At 34.2% G+C, this 19,570-nt stretch overlaps 8 protein-coding genes across 8 annotated transcripts; 4 read left to right on the forward strand and 4 right to left on the reverse strand.

Moving 5' to 3' along the window:
* Window positions 1-1,762: 1,762 nt before the first annotated feature.
* On the reverse strand, window positions 1,763-3,143 carry RO3G_02115 (uncharacterized protein; the record flags this gene model as incomplete). The annotated part of the gene is made up of 6 exons (XM_067656706.1): window positions 1,763-2,085; window positions 2,132-2,361; window positions 2,537-2,633; window positions 2,684-2,758; window positions 2,948-2,984; window positions 3,141-3,143. The coding sequence occupies 6 exons, from the start codon at window positions 3,141-3,143 to the stop codon at window positions 1,763-1,765; spliced, it is 765 nt and encodes a 254-aa protein (XP_067512807.1).
* A 169-nt stretch (window positions 3,144-3,312) lies between these two features.
* On the reverse strand, window positions 3,313-3,693 carry RO3G_02116 (uncharacterized protein; the record flags this gene model as incomplete). The annotated part of the gene is made up of 1 exon (XM_067656707.1): window positions 3,313-3,693. One exon carries the CDS (start codon window positions 3,691-3,693, stop codon window positions 3,313-3,315), a length of 381 nt encoding a protein of 126 aa, XP_067512808.1.
* Window positions 3,694-6,389: 2,696 nt separating this feature from the next.
* On the forward strand, window positions 6,390-7,522 carry RO3G_02117 (uncharacterized protein; the record flags this gene model as incomplete). The annotated part of the gene is made up of 2 exons (XM_067656708.1): window positions 6,390-6,878; window positions 6,935-7,522. 2 exons carry the CDS (start codon window positions 6,390-6,392, stop codon window positions 7,520-7,522), a joined length of 1,077 nt encoding a protein of 358 aa, XP_067512809.1.
* A 542-nt stretch (window positions 7,523-8,064) lies between these two features.
* Window positions 8,065-8,743, forward strand: RO3G_02118 (copper/zinc superoxide dismutase; the record flags this gene model as incomplete). The annotated part of the gene is made up of 4 exons (XM_067656709.1): window positions 8,065-8,281; window positions 8,328-8,505; window positions 8,560-8,669; window positions 8,724-8,743. The coding sequence occupies 4 exons, from the start codon at window positions 8,065-8,067 to the stop codon at window positions 8,741-8,743; spliced, it is 525 nt and encodes a 174-aa protein (XP_067512810.1).
* A 330-nt stretch (window positions 8,744-9,073) lies between these two features.
* Window positions 9,074-9,345, reverse strand: RO3G_02119 (uncharacterized protein; the record flags this gene model as incomplete). The annotated part of the gene is made up of 2 exons (XM_067656710.1): window positions 9,074-9,181; window positions 9,295-9,345. 2 exons carry the CDS (start codon window positions 9,343-9,345, stop codon window positions 9,074-9,076), a joined length of 159 nt encoding a protein of 52 aa, XP_067512811.1.
* Window positions 9,346-10,026: 681 nt separating this feature from the next.
* RO3G_02120 (uncharacterized protein) lies at window positions 10,027-10,440 on the reverse strand (the record flags this gene model as incomplete). Its single annotated transcript, XM_067656711.1, has 1 exon — window positions 10,027-10,440. The coding sequence occupies one exon, from the start codon at window positions 10,438-10,440 to the stop codon at window positions 10,027-10,029; it is 414 nt and encodes a 137-aa protein (XP_067512812.1).
* A 4,165-nt stretch (window positions 10,441-14,605) lies between these two features.
* On the forward strand, window positions 14,606-16,204 carry RO3G_02121 (uncharacterized protein; the record flags this gene model as incomplete). The annotated part of the gene is made up of 6 exons (XM_067656712.1): window positions 14,606-14,676; window positions 14,748-14,913; window positions 14,975-15,193; window positions 15,272-15,926; window positions 16,022-16,046; window positions 16,141-16,204. The coding sequence occupies 6 exons, from the start codon at window positions 14,606-14,608 to the stop codon at window positions 16,202-16,204; spliced, it is 1,200 nt and encodes a 399-aa protein (XP_067512813.1).
* A 569-nt stretch (window positions 16,205-16,773) lies between these two features.
* On the forward strand, window positions 16,774-19,328 carry RO3G_02122 (uncharacterized protein; the record flags this gene model as incomplete). The annotated part of the gene is made up of 8 exons (XM_067656713.1): window positions 16,774-17,008; window positions 17,073-17,404; window positions 17,459-18,194; window positions 18,335-18,349; window positions 18,408-18,949; window positions 19,007-19,034; window positions 19,096-19,194; window positions 19,249-19,328. The coding sequence occupies 8 exons, from the start codon at window positions 16,774-16,776 to the stop codon at window positions 19,326-19,328; spliced, it is 2,067 nt and encodes a 688-aa protein (XP_067512814.1).
* Between the last annotated feature and the right edge of the window lie 242 nt (window positions 19,329-19,570).

Consider the following 19,570-nt stretch of genomic DNA (forward strand, 5'->3'; position numbering starts at 1 on the left):
GGTCCTAGGTCGGAGATATCACTGGTGTCCTCTAGTACATTGAATATATGGTAGTAGGCGACTGAGCAGTGTGTCTTCGGGCATATATAGGGAGCGAAAGAGGAACTGTGCTTGCAGAATAGCAGCCCGTTCTGATATGGAAGGTAGCCTAGAGATGTGGAGCATCACTTTAGTGGGTGTCCTTCCTCGAACGCCGTAAACCCGTCGGATAGAATTGTCTTGCGCTTCTTCAAGAGTATGGAGCTGAGAGTTTGTGAACTTTATTTTATTTAGTGAAAAACAGATTTATTTATTTAATGCCCAACTGAGAGCAAAAAACAAACAACCGTCTGGACAAGATCAATCAAAGGAACAAAAGTAAAGCAAAAAATCCCTTAAAAAATGAAAGGAGAGTGAGTGGTAAAGGAATCAGGAAGTTAAGGATGAGAGTTGATCTAATGAAGAAAGTGCTCATCAAAAGAAGTAGTGCTCTGAGAAAGACCACCATGATGTAGATGGTCAACCTCAACAAGGATTGAGCATATAAAAGGCCAGCAGAACCGCCAAGAGTTAGTCCATTGTGGGGAAACAAAGGAGCTCGTGGGGAATTTATTAAAAAGAAATGATAAAGGATCAGGAATAGTTGCAGGAAGGCAAAGCCATTGATGTATGTCAAGACAATTGACAAAATGTGAACGTGTGGACATGTTTGATGATTGCCTTGAGCATGACTTTGATTGGCATTTACTTTTAACTCAAACCGACAAAATCAACCAGTCGCACTGTAAGGAAATTTGTACCTGAATTACCAAAATAGGAAACTAATATAGCTTTGACGTACAAGAGAAAAGAAGAACAAAGACTTTGTTCTCGCCTTGTCAGTAACAATTCTGAAAATAAAGGAGTAAAAACTAAATATAGAGATGGCACAATGGAAATACAATATGATAGATCTTCCAAATATAGAATGCGCAAGCGAGCCTTTAAATCATTGATGCCAACGCAACCTTAGCCATAAGACACGATTATTTTGCATCTCAAGACAAAGAAATTACAATTAAGCCCCTTAAGTTAGAATATATAAATATACACAAAGGACAGAATTTAATAAAGAATTTCGCTCTTTCTTCTATCTAAAAAGTTCTGTAGCTTTTGAATTATTTGGTTTGAATTACCTTGGAAAGATCATACCCCTTTTTCTCGATACTTTGTCTGAACAAACTTCTTTGCGAGACAAGGTTTGTCAAATTTGTTTAATATTCTTGAAAATCTCGGTACCTTGAAGAACGTATTCTAGGATGCTGTACTATTATATAATCAAAGGAAACTATCATTGAACGAAACATCATTGCTTTTATGAAATATGATTAGTATCAAATTAATATTCAAATTAAGATATATAAGTTTCTATAGGCGTCTATAGATGCCAAAGGCCTTATGCGGACATAAGAAGGGAACAGCCCTTTTTTTTTTTAAAATATTAAAAATACGAAATGTAAGGATATCCTGGCAAAGACCGTTTATAAAAGCCATCATTTAAAATAATAAAAAAAGAACACTGTTTTGTTGTTATTAAATGCAAATGAGAGTAACAACCTGGAGGATTGAGTCACTAAACGTTGCAAATTAATATAAAAAAAAAAGAGTAATATTTTTTACAGGGAATCGTTGTTAGGTTGAAATCCATTTGCCAGTTCGTGTTTATCTGTTATGATTAGATCGTTTCCATGGAAATAAAATTGCATAAACAAACATAAATAAAAACATAGACCATATGCATGCTTTATTTTGATACAGCAGCAGCAGCAGCTTTTCCTCTAATAATTAAATAATCTACTTCAACCTCTTTTGTCAACGGGATAACCCATCGCTTATAGAGATCAACTACTAATTCAACCGGAATACGTAAGTGTTTACTTGTTCCTTCTTGCTCTTCATCTAATGTTTGTCCATAAACTAATGCTTTTCTACGTAATCTTTCGAGTACTTGCTCTTCCACTTTCTTATTTGTTAATAATTCGTCAATTTTTTCTCTGTCTTCAGCTAAAGCCAATTTGATGTACTCTGATGGATTGGATCTAAACTTTGATTCAGCAATAAATTTACCTATGATAGCATTAATATATCTTTTTATAATCATTGTTCAATTTACCAAAGTGAATACGTTTACTCAATGCTTGTAATGCTTCAATATCTTTTGTCGCAGAACTTCCATAGTTCATGTCATCTTCTTTTTTACAAATCACTGAAAGAATATCTTTGATATAAATATCCATGATTTTGTTGTTAATATTGATTCCATTTGGATACAAGAATTCATCAAATTGAAGTGGTGGAAGAATAGGTTCAGGCAAAGGGGAAGTGAAGGCGTATTCATCTGGACTATATAACTGTTACATACACAAACAAACAAAAAAAAAAAAAATAGTTTCAGCCGTTACCTTGTATATCTACGGACCTTGGCTTTTTTTTTTAAAAAAAAAATAGTTGGTCTCATATTATTCTAATTTAAGCTAATCCCTTACCGTGAACTTTCTCTGTTTCCCAAAAGAAATACTCCAAGAAACTTTTTTCTCCAGTTGCACCTTGAAATTCCAGTGCACCTTTTTGGTAAATACACGGATTCAGTGCAAATTGTGCTCTTTCAATAAGAGCTGTATATTAATTAGTATTAAATAGCAATATACAGCTGTAATATCCCTACCAAAGATGATAGTATCTTCTAATCGAATAAGAGTACTTCTTAATTTGTCTAATGAATAAGATTCTTCACTCATATCTGAAAGAAAAAGATATTTTTTTTAAGTAAAAGTAACGCCGGATAATAAAATTTAGACAGCTTGTCAATTTTTTTATTTTTATAGTACGTGCTGAGTTCAGAAGTAGGTGAATAGGATCAACTTATGTCATATAAACTGTTTGCATCTATTGTACTTTCTTTATAATAATTATTTTTTATTCAGCTTACTCTCTTTAAAGGTACTCGAAGAAGAAGAAGAAAATATCTTTAAACAATCATATATTATGGCAGCCAATTTCTTAACAACTTAAAAAAACTTAATGGAACGTTTCTTTGTTACTCTCCTTTTTTTTTCAGTAGTTGCTTCATTTGATTCCAGAAGGTAAGCCTTCTGATACTGACGCATTGGTTGCTTCTTTACCATTTTTGCTTTACTGTGCTCATATATGAAGTATCGCGTCTTCTTTGGCAACAAACAAGCTTTCAATGCCTCTTTGGAATATGGAAAATAGCAGTAGGATTTCTCTTATCAACATGAGTTCTGATGTTTGGTCCAACTGGCATGATGAATAGTAACATTGATAAATCAAACATTAAATTCCGTTTCGTCTGCAAACTGGGATACTGGTCAATGGCTCATTAGCATCTTCAGGGAGCATTTCTTGAACAAAAAGGTATTGAAAAATGTTGATAGATGAAGAGGACAATAATTTATCAAATGTTGTCAGTAAGTATATGTCTGCGAATGAGGTAATTGATACATCTAAAAAGCATTCATCGAGATGTGACTGCTGCAATAGATGGTTGTTTAGAGAATCCATCTTTGATGAACGTTTTTCAATGGCCGGATCGTCATCCATGAATGTACATGCTGAAGTCCAGCCGATTCTTAGCTCAGGATTGCTACCTGTTAATAAAAACAACACTGGCCAATAATGACAGCAATAACAACAATTGGTCACCTTTGTATGCATTGTCGACATTTATAATTGAACAATCACCCACACTCTATGGCCATTCCAATCCGGAATATCCAACCATCTGCATGCTATATCATCTTGCAAAGGAGTGCACAAACAAGAGAGTGGCCATTTGTCTGATCTGCTCGACGTTGTCTGCACCAATAATGAAAAACTACTGCAAAAATTGGAAAAATCGATTGCCAGGCGTATCCTCTAATCCCCATTCGAATTCAACCGATCTGTCAAGCGAAAATACGTAGAATTAGAAGATTCGGATTCGTCCCTTGAGCCTCTCCCACCAAATCGAACTTCCAGCAGAGCCTCTAGCCAAATGAGTTTTGACATGGAGCGTAGTCGACAAGAAGTCGACCTAATGTTCATTGTTTTCTTCACAAGAATAAAAATGGAGATTTCAATAGGACCCGAAATTATATGCATGTACTATGCGGATGGCGAAATGCTCTAAGCATTATGCAGATGGATAAATGCTACATGCTATTATGCGGATCTTCTATAAACGCTTGCTCCTTATTCACCAGTCTATTTTAGTAGATATACATATATGTTAATAAGTCTACTTTTCCATATACTCAAGCTATTAATCGTTAATCATGCTTGATTGCTATACAATGATTATCTTTGGAGCACAACATTCATCATCAACTTTCGAAAAAATCAAACGGGCAAGATGAACTAGAATCTTTGTCTCAAAGAAGCCCATGAAAATCACTTGTGCAAAGGATTTTCCACTGTGGAAGTTATTCGTTCATTCTTTTAGTGTTCTATAAAGACCCAAGTTTCTCAATAAAACATATATCTCTGCCACAGTGATTCCAAACCGTTCAACACTTTTTTTTCTTGTAAATCAACGGGGTACGCAAACCTGACCATAACAAGTCTGTGGATGGTATCATTTTATCGAAGAAACTTACCTGTTTTTATTCACTTTCCTTATTGTCGATAAACAATTATTCTTTTAAAGACTTCTTTCTTCATTTAGACATCGTTGAAAGAATGATATCGAATGTCTAATTCAACCTTCATAGTATTTGCGTTTTACTTTGCCAACCGATTCACAAATGCGATCCGTAAGTCGATCATCAGCTTTTAACGGTGTTAGAAGAACGCCGGCTTTCACTTTTTGACCAAAATTCTTCGATTGGATTTAAAAACGGCGAGTAAGGAGGTAGACGCAAACATTTATAGTCTCTCTCTTCAATTAACTCTCAAATTACCTTTGGCTTACGAATGGGTGTATTATCCATTACGATATAATGGCCTTTCATACCGTTTTTATCTCGTACATTCAACACATTGGATAAGTAAGATAAGGAATGCTCGGTTCTAGTTCCAAATTTACCATTAACCTTTATTTCCTTACCATCGGTCTTTCTCTTTTCGCTGAAACTGTTTCTGGTTTTTTTAACTCATATGTCTATGATGCCAGCTTGAGATACTGCATATAAAATTGTGAATGTAACACCTTTTCCTGTTGGTATTGTACCCTTTGCAGGTTTGCCTTGAAATGAACGACCAAAATTTCTCAGAGTATGCAAATTAAAACCAGCTTCATCAGTGAAAACATAATTTTTAGCGAAATCTAAGTCTTTCATACTCTGTAGCTGCTCAATAATGGCTTTGTGCAAAGCTACTACTCTATCAGAGTTTCTTGCTACTGTTATCTTTTCGAGCTTGTTTCAAGGTGAAATGACAATTATTTATCAAATGCTTATGTATCGCTGAAATCGAGACTTTCAATTCTGCAAAGTCATTACAAAGTCTAATTTTTAGCTCGTCAAGTGCAGCAGTAGGATTTTTTTTTGATATATTCTAAAAGAAACTTTGAATGTCCGTCAGTTAGCTTACGACGAAGTCTTCTGCGAGGTTTATTATATGTTCCTGGAGGACGTTTCTCTACATCATTGTTACATGATTTAACATAATTTTGAGTTGTGCAAACGTTTATTTCAGTCAATAATGCCGCATCCTTAGCTGCATAATTTTCTTTAATAACCAAATCAAAAAGCCTTTCGATTTGTTCAGGAGTATACTTCCTGTAAGAACCTCTTATTTTAGTTACTGGATACTTTTATTTTTTCTTAAATGACATTGATTCCACGAAGAGAAGAGCTTCTCCAAATGCATCTTCTTCTTCCTCCCCAGATGGATCAACATCCATCAGGTTACAGATTAAAGTAATCAATAAAGAATTCGTTGCCATCAATTTCGTTCCCATAGTCCTCCATGCAAAACATCAGACAAATAATTGACATCGTCATTCGACATGAATTCGCTGTCAATCATACATCAGCGTCATTCATTGTAATTTCTATATTCTATATTGAAAGAAAAAAAAAAAAAACAAATGAGCACGACGACGTGCGTTCATTTTATAATTTTTTTTTTAATTTCTTGGCGTGAACATTATTACCAAACTAACGCAAATTTATTTTTAGCGCAGCGAACTCCATTCAACGCAAATTCACCTGCAAAATCCAGTACAGCCCTGTTGCCTGTGCTTACTTTGGCACATGTGACTTGGATACAAATTAGTTTCTGATCCAAAAATAGGCTTCTTTGGGCTTTTCCCTCCTTTTTTTTTTTATTATAATAGTTATATTTTTTATAACTATTTTTTAAATATTTGCACTATTTAATATATACATATATTTTTTTTAAAAAAAAAAGTCATCACAAAAGAAACTTTAATGTCACAATCACCACCACCTGTTCCTGATCATTCAACACATGTCTTGGATGCTCATGAGATGCAGCAGCGCAATGGTTTTCAAAAGTTGAACTCAACTGATACCGTACCAACAGGTACCCCGGAACCACAAAATCGAGATATTCCACAGGCCAACTATTATACTCCACCACCAGGGCAACCCTATTATTCTGGACAACCTTATTATGCAGGACAACCCTATTATCATGGAGGGCCTCCTCCGCCTCCGGGTGGACAGCATTATCCATTGTTAACACCACAACAGCAACAAGTAATGGTTCCTTATGGATATGATAGACACCCTTTACTTCGACTTTTAATTGGTCCTATCAATACACCTATTTTTAGTTATATCTCTGCTATTGGTATGGCTGGTATGCTTATTTATGAATTTATCAAGATGCATCAATTGACAGGTGAAGTGATTGAAACAAATCCATTTAATGTTATGATTGGCCCTAGTTTTCAAGTAATGAAAGAAAAAGAGATTGAATGATAAACCCACTAAACAAGTTTTTTTTGTAGGTTTTAGTTAATGCAGGAGCAAGGTTTACACCATGTATTAGACCTGTACCAAGTTTCCCTACCTCAACACTTATATCTGATTGTTATCAATCTACTACTGATACCTGTACATTGGAACAACTCTGTGGATACGGAGGATTTCCAGATGGCACACCTCATCAAAGCTTTCGATTGATTTTACCCATTTTTATGCATGCTGGTGTTATTCACTTTTTGATGAACATGTTGACCCATTTACGGTTAGGTGTGGACCTTGAAAGAGCCTTAGGTACACCTAGATATGTAGTACTCTATATGGCATCGGGTATCTATGGATTTGTACTATCGGCAATGCTTTCACAAAATTTGAGTGCGTCGACAGGTTGTTCAGGTGCCTTATTTGGCTTGATTGGATACATGTTTATTGATGTCTTGGTTAATTGGAAAGTATTACCTCATCCTGTACGTGATTTGATGAGCCTTTTGGTATCAACCATCATTAGTTTAGTATTGGGCTTATTGCCCGGTTTGGATAATTTTGCTCACATCGGTAATAAGAATCCCGTACTTCGAACGTGCGCGAGAAAAAGAAAAAAGAAAAAAAACTAAGTGTAAATGTGATTAGGTGGATTTGCAGTAGGTATTCTCATGGGAATGCTTGTTGCACCGATGCGCCCCATGGCAACAACAGGAGTAAAAATTGTTACATGGATTTTACGCATTGTGGCTTTGGTAGCTTTGGTTATTTTGTTTGCAATTTCTATTCGTGAGTTTTATTCTGTGAATGATCCGAGCAAGGTAAGCTATACAATGAAAAGGGCTTTTTTTTTTTTAAAAAAAAAAAAAAAAATTGATTGTTGACTTTATTTTTAGATTTGTCCAAACTGTAAATATTTATCCTGTTTACCTGTGAGAAACTGGTGTGATATGTGATCTGCTTGGTTTATCATTTATAATAAAACTTTTTTTTAAAGACTAGATTCTATATTTACAGCCTGGTAATCATTTGATGGTGATACATGTTTGCGCAGGATTTTGAAGATCATCCAGCCACCTTCCTCCGCTTTTTGTGTACCCTAGATGATAACCAGAAGATATAAAAACTATTGTTTTATATTTTTCATTATTTACCAAACTTTTTAAAAAGAAATATGTTCTTCTTTATTATTATTGCTTCTCTTGTTATTTCTTGTGTTTTCGCTGAGCCCATTACGGCTATTGCTTATATTAATAATCCACCTGTTACCGGTTTAGCTCACTTTTCTCAAGATAACTATGATAGTCCTACTAGAATTCATATCAACATTACTGGATTAGCACCAGGTAGTCATGGTATTCACATTCATCAATTTGGTGATCTTTCTCAAGGTAAAATAACTCACACAAGATGAGTCAATACCCTAATCTCTCTTAGGTTGCATGTCCACCGGAGCCCATTATAATCCATTCAACAAGACACATGGTGGACCAGACGCTAAGGTTAGACATGTAGGCGATTTTGGTAACATTATTTCCGAATCTGCTACAGGCTTTGCTATCTTGGATCTTACAAGCGATCTTGTCAAACTGAGTGAATATACTTCTATTATTGGGTAAGCTAGAAAAAGAAAAGGGTATCCGTGTGTAATAACCATTCAATTATGCAGTCGTGCTGTCGTTGTTCATTCTGGTGAAGATGATTATGGGCTTGGTGGTACTCCTTTATCCAATACAACTGGTAACTCTGGTGAACGTGTTGGATGTGGTGTCATTGGATGTAAGTTGTTTCCTTTATTTGACCATTATAAGCCTAATCTGTATCTTCTTTTAGACTCCTCTTCCACTGCTTAATTAAGATGTACAATACAACAAATTACATTCTAGTATAATAAAAAATATATCTTTTAATCATTCATTCATCTCAAGAGGCTTTCTATTATTTGAATAAGAAAACATCTTTTACCATCAAAATTTCATTATTCTTTAGACATTTTTATATGCATAATTGGCCGTGTCACTCTTGTGTAATTCAAAGATTTCTACTGACAATTTGCTACATTTTGATCTATTGAACTATTGTCAAAACAAAAAAAAAAAAGTTCTATACATTTGACTAATCTAACTAAGCTTTCCTTTTTTTATAGCGAGAAAATGGAAGGTTTTTATATAACAAAGAAAACTTCATTCGATTTTGCTATTCTTCCATATCCAACTTGACAAATAAGCTGACCAAGTATTATCGCTATTGTCATTATCACTTGTAGCAGTTGATGAACTTTTTCCTTCAGTCTTCATACTATAAGAAAATAAACTATATGGATTTAATATAGTTCTTTCTTCTTTAACTTCCTCCTACAATTCAGAGTTAAAGGTACGTATATACATGTATATCTGTGCTTTACATTTGTAATCATGCTAGAAGGAATAACTTTCTTAAGCCAAGATAAAACCATTGTTTTAAGACTGTTTTGTACACTGATCAGTGTTTTTTCTATTGTTTCTTCATGTTGATTGAAAAATGGATTTAAATATCGTTGGTAAAATATAAAAGCACCCTATCTTTGCAGTCAATGTCATGCTCAATATATCTTTTTTGTTTACCTGTGTTTGTGGTAGAATAAGCCATATTAAAATCAAAAGCTTTATTTCTGTATAAAATGGTATCCTAAAGATAAACAGTATAAGCTTAATACTGGTTCATTATTTTTTTAATACCAGAATAAGAAAATATCAGTAAAATATTCAACTGATAAAAATAAAATAGAAACTATCCAAAATGTTAATAATGCAACAAAGTCTTCTTGTTGATTCAATTTAATCGCTTTAAAAGAAATAAAACATGGATAAAACTGAAGAAAGATAAACTTGATAATAAAATAAATCAACTGAAAGAACATTACTGACCAAGAAAGAAGAAGAAGAAAAAAAGTTGCAAGTATTAATTTATGCGCAAAATATCCTTGTATTTTGTTTTCAGCAAATGAAAAAGGCATCTGAGGTTCAATCCTACTTTGCAACCAAAAAGCTGGTAACTTTAACGACAGTGTATAAAATCTATCGTGAAACCAAAATGAATGAAAATGGTACAAAATGTGAGGGTCTCTTCTTTTTTATTTTAAAAAGGAGAGAAGCAGTTATGACAGCTTGTCGGTGTGATCACGACTCTTGCGCTGAAGACGAGACACTCTCGGTTTACGACCACCATGAATACCACGGTAGAGTTGCTCACCCCAATTAAAGCATTCATCACACGCCACCGTCTTGTGCGCCATACAACCCGGTTTACCTTTAGCGACCCGAGTCCACTTGTGGGCAACTGAAAAAGGTTCTCGTTCATCACCTTTCCATTTGGTTGTGTATTCTTCTTCTGATAGCTTTTCATGAAGCATATCTTCCACCATCATATTATTCGCTGATCGATTATCTGTGGGACATTTAGAGCATACTTCTAAGCCATGACGCGTACAAAAGATGAAACCATTAATAGTAACAGAATAAGAGTCTACAGTATTATTTAAATCTTCTTCTACAGGAAATTGGGAGTCCATAGTGATTGTTCAATAGAAAAAAAAAATAAAAAAAGAGGGGGATAAAGTTTAGACACATTTATTTTATACTTATTGGATTTAATCACACCACCTACTAAATAAAAAATGAATGAACTTTGTTGCATGAATTCCCATTTTCCCCTTTAAACTTTCCCATCCAATTCGCTTCTTTTTATTTATAGCATAAAACACACATAGTCACCCCTTTTCTTTTATGACTTGCGGACAATGATGAAGAGTAGTATAATGAATATGTATATCTATTTCTGTTTGAGCAATAGTGTAAGTGTGGGGAAAGTCTTGTTTATTACAAGTTTAATTCAAGTCGAATTTATTATAGTTTGCTCAGGTGATTCTCTCATATAAAAAAACACGCCTTGTTTTTTTTTTATCCCTAATGTGCCCTTTGTGTAAAAGTACTTCCAAACTCAAAGACTTGTTTTAAGTGCAAAATCAGGCTCAAGATTAATTAAAAGCAAATAGACTAATAAAAAAAATACTTTTACGCTTCCAATTTATTTTTTTTTAAAAAGATAAAATCTAAAATGAGACAAGATGAATACTTTCCCATGTTCAGTGCAACAGAAACTATACTATTTCCTTTTTCTTTTTTTTTTGTGTAAAAGTTTACTATTTCATTTTTATACAGGGGGGGGGGAGAGCTTTCTATTTGAATCATCAGCATTTTAATAGTAGCCTAGTATTCTTGGAATATAAAGTCAGTATTCAATTCAAATTTTCTTGACTGAGGATTTGTCTCTTAAGCCTTCTTTTTTTTTGCATTTTAAAAAGTAACAAGAATGATAGTACATGGTTACCGATCCATTGATGCTTGCCTTGCTACTTCTTTCAGTCAATTGTTTTTTGGTCATGTTCCTGAGATTTATAACCAGAATTATCTAAGGTTGTATGCAAATTTTAACTTAAAAAGAGATTATTGGTAAATTATTTTTAAGAATTTAAAGTTGATTTATTAAAAGAGACATTTCATGAAAAAGATCTAAGCATATCTGTAGCCAAAATAAGATATATACTATTACACTTAAATCTGAGACACATGCTTGATTTGAGTGGTATGATGTAATATAAATTCACAACACAAAGACTATGTATCAAATAGATTATACGATTTCTCAAAGTTGCAGCAAGCTAATAATACTCTCAATCACAAACTTGTTTTGAAAATAGTGGAATCTATTACAATTTACTAGTTTGAAGTTTTTTTTAATATAAATTAATAAACGATAAATTACTATACTCAACCAACCATCCTTCAAAATAAACCCATCCTCGAATATTATGCTAGTAGGTACCAACTCTCTCTGATTTATTTAAATTTTAAAACTTAACAGACGGAATAGGTGTTTTTATGTTCAAATGAAAGAAAGAAACTGTCGGAAGGGATGTGGACCAATCTACAGTAGCTAGTCTACGTGAAGAAATAAGGTACATCAGTAATATCTCGCAAGAAAAGATCAAGGCTACTGCTGATGGATGTATTTTCATAGATTCTGGGATTGCTTTTTTGTATGCACTGGCAGAAATAAGAAAGCACACTGCTATACTCCAAATGGACGAGTGAAGAAAACAGAGCCAGGCAAATATAGTAAACAATGTCATAATCGCAGGCTAGGTTATGTACATTAGTATGCAGATAAACTAAGCAGCTGTTCTGCTTCCACTGTCGACATTGACAAGTTTATAACATGTTTCAAAGCCAAAACTGAGGTGACACCTTCATTAACGCAACGCTATGCTACTAAAAACGCTGATAACGTTATACAAAAGAGAGGTTTGATGCCTTTTCGAAAAATCAACATTGCCAAGTGTTATAAGATGTATGCAATTTAATCAGAGGTTATCTAAGATTTTTTGAGAAAAATTTTAAGAGGATTGTATATTTGTGGTTGAAGACTCTTTTTTCAAACTTTTGATGCGTGTCTGATGTACTAGTAGAATATGAACGTTATTATCTGCGATATGATCCAAGGTAAATGTTATAGGAATTCTTACTTGCACAGAAGTTCAACATTAATGCAAAGTTTGCTGTCAAGCATACGCAGCAAACGAAACCTATTTTTTTTAATCCTCGATTTACAATCTTTTGCCTGTTGTTTCAACTGCAATGAAATCTAGTTTCTGCCAACAACACCAGCTTGTGAAATGCTTATTTTTTTTTAGTCAAATATATTCATGTAATTCCAAGTTATATCCAACACTTTCCTCATTGAAACATATGGCGTATAAATAATTAGCATAAAGAGCATTGGTGGGCTCGTTAAACGCAAATGAAAAAGACGACGATCTGAAAATTAGTTTTTGTTTTTATTGATCCCTAAAAGTTGTAAATCATATTTTGACATGCCAGTGGGATGCAGCCTTATTGTTCTGGATTAAATGTTTCCAAATGAGTTTGAATAAGAATAGGCTCTGATAATTAATAACCTTCCTGAACAACAAATTTTCAGTTTAGAGGGGGGGGGTTTACATGTCAAATCATATCCACCTTAACTATCTTTTGTCATCTAATCTCATGTCCTGTTTAGACTGATGTCAATAGCCTTGAATCTTACCTCAATAAATTATTCAAATTTGGACTATTTGGTCTCGTTACTTTTACATGTATATAGTTAAAGCAATTTATTATGTACTTCAAGTTCCTTGTAGTCCAGAGATACTTATTGACCTTAACATTACTTCTTTCTTTTTGAGATAAGATAACTTTATTGTTTATTTATGTAGGTAGTATAGATTGATGAATCAGTAAATTCGACTTGTGTATTGCAAAAGAGGACGACAGGGATCAGCTGAGTATGTTCTCTATTCTTTTCAGATACATTGTATTCTTTGCAAAAGAATAAGAAGACAAAATCATTTTTAAACTAGAATAGAAAAAACGCGAAGGCTCTATCTTCTTCTTTTCTTTGCAATGGACCAATACACTATGAAGAATTCAAGAGTGAAATATGAATGAGTCACTAACAAATATGTAAAAAAGCAAAGTGAAAACTAGTAGATGTAACCGGATGGCAGAAAGAAGTTAACTGTCGTTATTTCAAACCAAAATTATCGAGCACTTGCATGTGAGGGCAATAGAACGACGATCGAATATGAAAGTGTATCTAGTTTAATTTCATAAATAAAAGTACATAGCACATACAACATCAGACTTAGTTATGATTCAGATCAGTTCATAATATATAAATATCTTGAACTGAATATCAGGTACAATGATCGAATAAAGTCATTGTAATATTGTCTTAGTTGTATGTCGTCTAAATATATGCTAGCATGCAAATGCTTGACGAAATAATAAGAATGGCTGAGAACAAGGTAATGTATAAATCATTAGCTGTAGTAAAGGATGCTGTAGTCTTGATATAGCGAGAGATCATATTAAGAAATAAGTGCATTTTAATTTAACTAGACACAACAAACTGTAAAATTATAGTTCAAATGCTAATGCACGGTTGTTATCGTCAGTAAGATGCGGGTGAGTGATTTCCTAATATTTTTAGTTCGAATAGGAATGCTTATTACTATCAGTCTCGTACTGTGTTAAATTATTGGTTGTAAGGAACGGTATATTATCTTAAATAGAAGGAATGTTATAAAAAAAAAGGTATAAAGAAAAAGATAAAATTATACGTAAAAATAGCATAAAGCTGTATTATAGATTATGAAAAATCTCATCTTGGAACAACCATGCATAAAGTCGGCTTTATTGTTTGATACTTGCGATAAACAATTTCTAAATGTTGACGAATAAAACGGGAAGCCATTAACAGTAGTATGGTTGTATTTTCCATCCTTCATTTCAATATTCTGAAATTCATATTATGATATACTACATTAGGGCTTTATAAATTCAATCATATACAATCTCTAACAACAGGCTTGATTCTACGCATTTGTCTTCCAAACAATATCTTCTTCTTTACACCACTTCAAAATACATGAAAAAAGAAAAAGCTGGGTACAACAAAGTTAGGATGTCTGTTCTAAGAAGACGATTGCAAGCCTTCATTCCTCTTATGATACTTTAAATCGAGAAAACAGCTCAAAATATAATAAATTACAAATAGCTTCATCTTACATTATCAAAATAAAATATTTGAGGAAAAAATATTGGTTGTATTTTTTTTTTATTCATAATAAACATTCAATGAAATTATTGATTTGCTCTCTTATTGGTATCATATTTTTGGCTACAGTTTCTCCTGCTACTTCCTACAAGTAAAACATATGTTTAAATCCCACTGTGACAAAAGAATTACACAATATAATTAAGCGTTCCTTTCTTTTAGGATACCTATAAAAAGAATAAAGGAAACTCCAGAAGAAACGCTTTGGCGCTATGCAAATGCAGGAAATTATATTGCCAAAAAATATATGGAATTCATAAGAAAATCTGGTTCATTTCAGACCAAGGCAGAGCATGGTGTGCCTCTTGCAAACTATTTGAACGCTCAAGTAAGAGAAAGGCACATGTAATTGCCCTCTTTTTTTTTTTTCTTAATCTGTATGTATATAGTATTATGGCGAAATTAGTTTAGGCACCCCTCCTCAAATCTTTAGTGTGGTATTCGATACGGGCTCTTCCAACACTTGGGTTCCATCCACGCGATGCTTTTCTTTGGCCTGTCTTACACACCGTCGTTATTCAGCCTCAAGATCAAGTACATATGTTAGGAATGGTACACAATTTTCGATAACATATGGTACTGGAGCTTTACAGGGAGTTATTAGTCAAGTAAGTATCTTACTCCAAAATTAAATATTATTTGAAATATCACAAGGATAGAATTTTAAAAGATAGTATATATTATAGGATACACTTCGTGTTGGAGGGATTCAAATAGACAATCAACAATTTGCTGAATCCACTATTGAGCCAGGTCTTACCTTTATATACGCCCAATTTGATGGTATATTTGGACTAGGATATGATACCATATCCGTCCAACGGGTTGTCCCACCCTTCTATAACATGGTCAACAGAAACCTTATCAGTGAAAGCGTCTTTTCATTCTGGATCAATGATATAAATGTCCAAGCGGAGAATGACATTGGAGGTGAGATCGCATTTGGTGAGATAGACCAAACTCGTTATACTGGTGACCTCATTTGGTCCCCAGTACAAAGGAAAGGATACTGGGAGATTGCTATCGACAATTTTAGAGTAGGCGCTGACCCTGTCAATCCAAGTTCCCTGACTGCTGCTATCGACACCGGGACCTCCCTTATCCTTGTACCAACCTCTGTTTCTATAGAAATCCATGCACGATTGGGTGCTCAACTAAGTGGGAATGGTCTATACATATTCAGTTGTGCTACAGTATCCAGTCTCCCAGAAATTTGCGTGACATTTAGTGGGGTCGATTTTTGCTTACAAGGACCAGATTATGTCATAGAGATTGATGGACAATGCTATTCAGGATTTGGACCTTTGGATATTCCTCCTCCTGCTGGCCCACTTTGGGTAGGTAAGTAATTTTATATTAGATTACAATTATTATTAGGGATTTCTAATATAACCACATAATCAAGTTGGTGACGTATTTTTGAGAAAGTTTTATAGTGTTTATGATCTGGGCAACAACAGGGTAGGACTTGCACTATCCACATGACAGAATGTGCTCTTTAACGATAAAGAACATGGCACTATAAAGCCCCTAATTTATATTCGTAAATTTATAGATTTTCATACGAAATAAAGCTGTATGCCACATACAAGGCTTTCGCATTGGTTAACAAGTTCTAATATAAATGAATCTATAGTTTAGTTTTTCCAAGTTTTTCATGTCAGACTAGTAACTGTTGAACGTGAATGCAGTGAGGTATCAACAAGTCTGTTCTAATTTAAAATAGGATTCAGAAACAAAAATATATAATTTCAACATATGCATTCTTCTATAAGACCATTAAAAAATACTTGAATAAAGAACATACCACAGTCTGCATCATATTTTGCAAATATAAACAAAACACGTATTTTTATCTTTCAGCTTTCTAGATGTTTCTTCCATGTTTCCCCTTTTATAAAGTAAAAGCATTGCTTCGCATGAGATTCGACTTTTGTATCCCCGCACATTTGACATTCCAATAGAATAGGAAACAGCAAAGGCATTGATACAACGACTTATTAATAACTTGATGAAATCGCTATGTTTCTTTTTCATCCATTCTATATTTCAAAAAAGAAACCAGCGTTATTTTTTTTTTCTTTCAATTCATTGACAGTATAATCGTAAGCCCAGTGTACGTGTAATGGGAAACATACATGTCCCACCATTAAACAACACAGATAGCAATTATTTAAGTTTAAGCTCAATGCCGATACAACCAACTCAATCAAGGACTTTGTTACCCACACAAATAAATCCTTCTACTGATAATAGTAGCAACGATAACATTCACCCAGTCACACTTTCTGGAAGTATTGTTAATGCAAACATAGATGAACATGCGAACAAAAATGTTTATTCCAACATTTCATACTCGGAATCAAGTACGGTATCAGAAGTCAATATGGTCAACAAAAATCCAGTTTCTTCGTCAAAAAATGGTAACATTCTAGAAAGAAAAATGCGATTAAATATAAAGTGCATTTAAAAGCGAATAAAAAGTAGAATCTGATGGAACACTTGTCGAAAATTTTGTGGAGTCAACTAATCCAACAAAACAACATGCTGGACTTAGAGATTATATTGCAGAAGCTGAGGAGCTTGTCCAAAACATACTGGGCACAAAAATGAATAGTAACATAGCTATCAATGAGCACAGTCAGCACAACCATGAGAGATCATCAAAGCAACGTACTGTTGAATCCATTGAAGAGTCCAGATCATGTAATCCACGTCCTGCCAACACGAATGGGAGTGTATTGGCTAGTTTGATGAAATTAGACAACCTTAGAAGACAAGCTTTTTTAGCTAAGATGAAACATGCCAAAATGATAAAGGTAGAATGAGGATCCGAATAAAATACCAAAACAATGCTAATCCCATCATAAAAGCTTCAAAAAAGCAAATTACGGGATCCAGCATCCACACACAACTTGAAAATAGATTCAAGCTCAGAGATGCATGATCCATCAGCAAGTACTGACAAGAGAGCTGCATCAAGACCCAGTAGTTGGTTATCTAACTTGGCTACGAGCCAACATGTAGTACCCAGTCTACAAAAGAAAAAGATGGCGAATGCCAACAGCATGTCACGGAGAACTTCAATTGACAGTCTATATACCACATCCTCTCAATTTGATGCGCTTACCTTTGACGACCGTATTCGCATCACGTTTGAAATTGCTGGCATCTTACAGAGGCAAGAGTTTTTGCGTAAGCTGGTTAAGGCCCTGATGCTTTATGGAGCACCAGCGCACAGACTGGAATGCATCATGAGGCAGGTCTCTAGTACGCTGGGCATCGAAGCAGAGTATGTCTATATACCTAACGTCATGTTTCTAACTTTTGTGGATCAATCAACACATACAACCCAGACACATTTCATTCGATGTTCACAATTATTTGATATGCATAAATTAGGTGAGATTTTCCGCCTTGAAAAATTGGTCTCTCATGGAGAGGTCACAGTAGATGAAGCACTTGAATTTATAGATCAAGTCGAAGCAGAACCGCCCTTTTATCCTGCCTTTATAACTCCTTTTGTTTATGCTGTTGCAAGCTTTTGTGGTAGCGTCATGTTCTATGGAGGTGATTTTAGAGAAGGCGGTTTATCTGCTGCATTAGCTAGTAAGTTTAAATATGAACTTGTAAAGAAGGAAAAAAAAAACTGATAGTATAAAAAGTCTTTTTTGCCCTTTACGAATTATTAAGTGGGCATTACTTGAGCTTGCAGCCTATATGGGAAATAACTGTTTGTATATTTATAGGATTTGTTTCAAGAGGTATAAAAAAGGAGAGAAAGTTACCTTTTTATAGACGATAACTTACTCTATCTTTTAGCTGTATGGAGATATGGTTTCTGCTTTACACCTGTTGCTTTTGCTTCTTTTATCATTATACTACCTGGTTATACTATAACCATATCTATCATCGAACTAATCTCCCGCCAGTTGGTCAGTGGGGTTATAAGGATGGTATACGCTATTATCTATGCATTTTTACTGGGATACGGCATTGAAATGGGGTCCCAAATATTCAGTACAATTGATCCGGAGTCTGTTTCGGCACAAGGTGTGGCAAAAGCATGTCGAGATGCATCCTTATCTAACACATGCAGAGCAATCATTTCAAAGTGGTTTTATTTTTTAACCGTACCACTCTTTGCTGTCACTTACTGCATCTTTTTGCGAGCAAGGCCACCAAGATGGCCAGTGATGATCCTTGTTGCAGCTACAGGTTTTGTTGTTACCTATGCCTTGGCTTGTTATACCTCTGCACCAAGCCAGGTGTTACAGGTTGTTCCTGCTTTTGTTGTTGGTCTTTTGGGTAATGTTCTGAGTAAGATGACGGGCAAGATGCATTTGGATGCCGTTATAGTTGGTGTAAGTAAAGAAGAATTGGTGCACGCAGGATATGCAATCTTACTTTGATATTAATAGATTTTCTACATGGTCCCAGGTAGCTTAGGTAAAATAAAAACTAACAAATTTCCCATGATTCTGTATCACTGACAAAATGAGAATTACAGGCTTAAAGGCTGCTTTGGGATTCTTTGGAAGGAATGAGCATGGTGAGTTTGCAAATCAAGGGGCAGGATTTGCCCTTAGTATGATTGAGACTTGTATTGGTAAATAAGAGGGCTTTAGTTTATGTATTTAAATGCTTATTTTCTTCTATACAGGTATTTCTGTAGGTCTGTTTGTCGCAACACTTTTGGTTTATCCTAAAGGGACCCGAAACACTCCACTAATGAATTTTTAAAGAAAATATTCAATCAGTTCATAGTGTTAATATTAAAAGGTTGTATTCACTTTCGCTGAATATTAAATTTTCCCACTCTATTTGTTTTATTCATGAATAACAAATAAATATAAGTTGTAAAATAAGCCCAATGTAACGCTAGGCATGATTCTAAAAAAGCGTAAGATAAAATACAGTCATTGAAATTTGATTATTCTTCGCGTCTAACATAATATTTGTTGGCTTCACTTGGACTTTCAATA

Source organism: Rhizopus delemar, genomic scaffold (genome assembly GCF_000149305.1).
Source record: "Rhizopus delemar RA 99-880 supercont3.1 genomic scaffold, whole genome shotgun sequence".
Classification (NCBI taxonomy): domain Eukaryota; kingdom Fungi; phylum Mucoromycota; class Mucoromycetes; order Mucorales; family Rhizopodaceae; genus Rhizopus; species Rhizopus delemar.